The sequence below is a fragment of the Sciurus carolinensis genome, chromosome 6 (assembly GCF_902686445.1).
Source record: "Sciurus carolinensis chromosome 6, mSciCar1.2, whole genome shotgun sequence".
In the NCBI taxonomy this organism is placed as follows: Eukaryota; Metazoa; Chordata; class Mammalia; order Rodentia; family Sciuridae; genus Sciurus; species Sciurus carolinensis.
In genome coordinates, this window is record NC_062218.1 from 159,600,062 (window position 1) to 159,605,228 (window position 5,167).

Consider the following 5,167-nt stretch of genomic DNA (forward strand, 5'->3'; position numbering starts at 1 on the left):
CACTTGGACCCTGTACTAAGCAAGCTGTCTTAGCACTGGTGCCTTACACTAGATCTCCCTTGTCTATCTCCCTGGCGACCCAGTCATCTCATGGGACAAGGGGCCACCAAGGAGGGCAGGACCAGATCCTTCAGGCCCTGGTCCAAATGCTTCCCTGTTTCACTAGGTCAGGGATCAGGCAGGGCTGCCAAAGAAACAAGCGCTGAGATTTTCATAGAAATGCCATAATTTATTCTGTTGTATAAAAAATGTCATCCTCATGTAACAAAATGTCTTCTTAGAAGAAGGAATATATTATTTCAGGTCATAAATAACCAGCAAACACACAATTGTTGGCAACTAAATAAACCAACACTGGTGTTTTCCACCAGTGAGGACCAACCTGCTCAGGATCTATTTACAAGGTAGTACAGTACTCGAACACAAAGTTGAGGTATTTGGTTCTTCTAGGAGTAGACACATCTGTGAAGGCAGACCGCCTACAGGAAATAAATAAGGTATGCTCTCATACATGTTGTCGGGAATGGTAATACTGACAGGTATGTCAAGCATCAAGTTTCTAGAGAAAACGGAGGGCAAACAAAGAAACCAGCTCACACAGGAGTCCTTTCTCTTCTGCCCCGTTTTGTCTGAGGGACTTGATGTACCCACTATGTATTGGTCCGGAATGTGCTGAGTTCAGCAATCGTCTTGACATGTTGCCATCGTGAACGCACAGAGCCCAGGGGGGAATTGGGGTGAAATTAAATAAATAAGGACCAGCACCCACAAGCCCGTCTCTGGAGTTACTGCCTCTCTCCTCTGGAGGAACAGCCTGCGGTCCTGGTGGCTGGAAACTCCTCGCCTCCAGGGTCTTTCAGCAGCTGGGGGAGGTGGTGATGGGGCTCTGAAGGTAGCTGAGGGCACTGTTCGTGGGGTGGACGGGGATGGAGACGGGGAAGTTGAAGACGGTGGTGGTGGAGGTGCCCCGGTCCAGCACAGCCATGGCGGGGCTCCCGGCCTCAGCCGAGCAGTGTGGGGCCAGCACCTGGGACTCGAACTGCAGCAGCTGGCCCATGAAGCTGAAATTTGGGGAGATGATGCTTCGCCTCTGCTTCACAAACTCAAAGGCCTCGTCCAGCTTCACCCGGTTAGTCCGCATGAGGTAGGCCAGGCAGATGGTGGCTGACCGGGAAATGCCCGCCTGGCAGTGGACAAACACCCTTCCTCCCGCATTCTTGATGGAATCTGGAAGGCAAAGGACAGTCACTGGTCACTTGAGAGCTCAGGAAAAAACCCAAGCCCAAGGGTAGGGTGTCTACAAAATGCCATGTGTGTCTTAGCCAAGGGTCAGCGTCACCTAACAGGGCCACACGGGCACTGTTCATGGAGGGCACATGGGTGTTGGGCAAAGGACAGCAAGGGATTTAAGCCCAGACGTGGTGTGCCCACTTAGCAGATGGCTCCTCAGCAAATCGATTCACCTCTGAGCCTCTGTAAAGTGAGATGTCAACTTCATGTTCTGCAGGAATGGTGGGACACCAGACGGACACCTAACGCCTGGAAGGCTCAGATGGGGATCCCTCAGGTGAGTACCGGCCTAAGAGGCTGAGCTGTGGCCCAGTGGGGAGGGGCAGAGATGTCCCAGGAGGGCCTGCTCACCTATGAAGTCGATGGCCTCGTTGAACCAGGAGCTGATGTCCGCCTTGTGGTTGTCCTCCACAGGGATGCTCTTATACTGGTAGTGGCCCTCGAAATGGTTAGGACAGTTGGCTGAGACGTTGATCAGGGCAGTGATGCCCAGGGCATCCAGCATGTCCTTTCGGGAAGCATGGTAGGCACTGCCCAGGTACAAGAAGGGCAGGATCTCCACCGGGCCACCCTGAAATCCAGAAAAATCCCGCACCCGTCAAGCCTGTTCCAAGTGAGCACAGTGCCCACACCCACAAAAACTCCCTGCCAGACTCTGGGGCCCTTCTCAGCACTGCTGATGGAGTGTCCACAGAGGGCCGGAGCCGTGTGGCCAGCAGAGCCAACCCATCCACTTCTGCAATGCCAGCAGCTTCCTCAGGCCGCTGGAGAGGATTACAGATCCCTATGTTATAAATAACGCTGCAATCACTTTCTAGATTCTGGCGGGCAGGGCTGTCCCAGGTCTCCGCCAGCTCTTACTCCTTCTGGCACGGGTCCCTACTAACCTGATCGTAAAGCGGGGTGCTGCAGGAACTGCATCCAGATTCTGCGCTGTCAGGGACACTAGTGCTCAGGGGAAGGCTAAGCCCCATGGGGGTCGACTGTTTGCTACACAGCTCTGGGCAGGAAGCCGAAAAAGCTTCATATCCTCCTGGGAAGACAAAGACATTTTTTTCCATTAGAACCAGGGGACGGGAGCACCTTGAGACCACTCCCCCACCCCCCAGGGGCTGGGAGTTTACATCCGAGAGGCCCAGGCAAGTCTTTGTTCCTAGAGCCAAACAAAGCCCGTGATACGTCCCCGAGACGGGACGCTGGCGCCCAGTGCTGCAGGAGCCGAGGGCCAGGGGTCCCCGTGCGCGCCGGCCAGGCGCTCCCCCAGGGCGTACCTTTAAGGAAGAAGACTTGCGCGGCCCTCGCTTCTCGGCAGAGCGCGCCCGCGGCCAGGGCCAGGGTGCTGTCGCGCTTGGCGCCGTCCAGGGCGACGCTGCGCTCGTCCAGTAGCACCACGGCGTGGTAGGCGCCGGCCAGCAGGCGGCCGCGCAGCTCGGCGTTGGGCACGATGTGCTCCAGGCCCATGGCGCCCTTGGCCCGGCGCCGCACGATGGTGCTGAAGCGCACGTTGACCGAGCCAGCGATGTGGCCGGCGTTGAAGGCGAAGAAGGAGCGGCAGTCCAGCAGCAGGCACTGTGCCGCGCGCTCCCGCAGCAGCGCCCGCAGGCCGCCGGCGTCCAGCGTGCCCACCTCCATGACCATGGCCGGCACCAGCGCCCCCAGCGTGCCCGCTCCTCTCCGCTCTTTGTCCTCGGAAGCCAGGGGCAGGGCGGCGGCTTTCGAGGAACAGCACGACCCTGGGTCTCTGCGCCGGGCCAAAACCTGCTCCGGGACCCAGCAAGGGTGCCAGCGGGACTCGGGCCTCGCTTGCTCGCAGCTCCCGTCCGCCCTCCGGTGCGCCGCGGCGCTCGGCGGTCGCTCCGTCCTTCGCACTGCGCTCGGCCGGGGGCGGCGCGCTTATAAGCGACCGGTGGCGGGGCGGGCCGGGCGCGCCGGGCGGGGGGAGGGTTTGTTTGTTTGAATGGCGGTCACGTGACGGGCGGTGACGTCACCCGCCCGCTCGGGCCGGGCGCCGCGCAGCCAGAGGCAAAGACGTCATCGGCCTCGGAACCGGTCCGCGGGGCGCGCTGGCTCGCGCCCCGGCCCCCGCCCTGCTGTCCGGCGGCGCCCTTCCAGCCGCCCGCGTCCCCCGGGGCCGGCCCGCCGCGCTCCGCCAGGCCCGCAGGAGGGGCGGCGCGCTGCCCGCCGAGGGCAGACCCCGCGCGAGCGGCCGGAGGGCGCGCCCGTGCCACCTGCGTCGCCTGCAGCCCTCCCGGCCTGGGCGAGCCCCTTCCCCACCCCTCGGCCGCCGCCCCGGCGTTCACACGACCCGGCTCTCCTCCGCTCGGCACGGAGAGGCGGGAGTCGGAGGTTCCCCAAGGAGATGGGACCACCTTGCCCAGCATCAGTGCCGGGGTGGGTGGGTTGGTGGGTGGGGGCGAGCCCGAGATGAGGGTGAGGGAAAACCCAAGGACTTTGACCTCATTCACCGTCCGACCCAGGACGGCCAGAGTGGGTCGGGCTGGAAGGGTCGGAGGCGTCTTCCCGGTTCCCGGGCTTTACTGTTGCTTTAAATTTTTTTCATAATGGACAAGGAAAATGCCCCACTGAAAACATGCCATGGCTACTCAGGTGGTCCCTGGGGAGCGGAGCCAAGGACCGGGCCGGCCGGGAGTCGGGGCGTCTCTCGGGGATGACTGCGGATTCGGGGGTTCGGCATGTGGGGGAACCCGGGCGACCCCCGGAGCGGCTCGACAGCGCCCCCCGGGACAGCCAGACACGTTTTGTCTCCTTGGCTGGAGACCGAGCTTCATCCCGCTCCTTACTCCGCGCATTTGTGCTGCTTGAGCGCCTACTGTGCGCTGGTTTCCGGGGGCTTCAACCCCGGCCCGGCCTGCCCTCCCCTCCCCGATCCCTGCCATCTGCACAGTCCGAACTCGGAATCCCACCCCGGGTGCTCTAGGCGGGTTGCGAGGACCTGCACCCAAATGCCTGGGAGGACCCCAAGCGGGATCCGCGCCCCTAACCCCAGGAACCGCCCCTGGGCAACCGATCTCGCTGCGGTGACATCGACGTGCTAGATACACAAACATAAACATTGCGCCACCGGGGCTGGGGTGCCGAGTCAGGAACATTCTGCGGTTTCTTCCCCTGCCCTGGGGGAGGGGTTTTACTGGCCACCCTGTGTCGTTGCTCTGGGGATCGAATCACCAGCGGCAACTTCTGCATTTGCCTCCCTTAACTTCTGTGCCTTCACAGGCACAGACTGCCTGGATTCTTCTAGAAGTTCAGGGCACTGAGTGCCTTTTTTTCTAAAAGGGTGTTTTCAACCTTCCTTCGAACATTGGTCAAGGAAAACAGCAAAGAAGTCTTCAGATAAGAGCTACGCCCTCCGTGTATCTCAAAAGAGGAAGAAAGGAGGGAGAGAAATTCTTTATTTGTTTATTCTACTTATTCAGCTGAGGACCTCAACATATTTTCTGCCTTGACTCATTCAGTGCTACAGCTGCTGGTCTTTTCACCGCATACCAACTTGATTCGTCCCCATTTTTTTTTTTTTTTAACCAACAGCATTCATTATGCCTTCCCCTGCCCAAATTTTTCAAAAAGACAGCTTTTTATACAAATATCACAGTGGTGCACCTCCTGCCCTGGAGCCGGGGCTCTGTGGCCTCGGGACTGGCCTCTTACCCCTTGTTGGAAAGGGCACAGACAGGAGCCTGGAGCCCCTGCTGCTGGTTCACAGCCGCATGATCGGGCGCTCCTTCTCTGCCAAGCCTCCAGGGCCCATGATGGGCCCTCAGCAGCCTGCCTTGTGCTGGCGTGAGGCCCCCCGGGTGGGTACAGGGAAGCAGGGTCTCCCTGCCCTTCTGAGGATTTGCCCCATCTGTTGGGCTTGCCG

The 5,167-nt window shown here is 60.2% G+C and overlaps 1 protein-coding gene across 1 annotated transcript; it reads right to left on the reverse strand.

Annotated features, from left to right (window-relative positions):
* Positions 1–208: 208 nt before the first annotated feature.
* On the reverse strand, positions 209–3,169 carry Dusp1 (dual specificity phosphatase 1). Its single transcript, XM_047556871.1, has 4 exons — positions 2,562–3,169; positions 2,178–2,323; positions 1,642–1,861; positions 209–1,227 (listed from the first exon to the last, which is right to left on the reverse strand). The coding sequence occupies exons 1-4, from the start codon at positions 2,926–2,928 to the stop codon at positions 857–859; spliced, it is 1,104 nt and encodes a 367-aa protein (XP_047412827.1). The 5' UTR covers positions 2,929–3,169; the 3' UTR covers positions 209–856.
* Between the last annotated feature and the right edge of the window lie 1,998 nt (positions 3,170–5,167).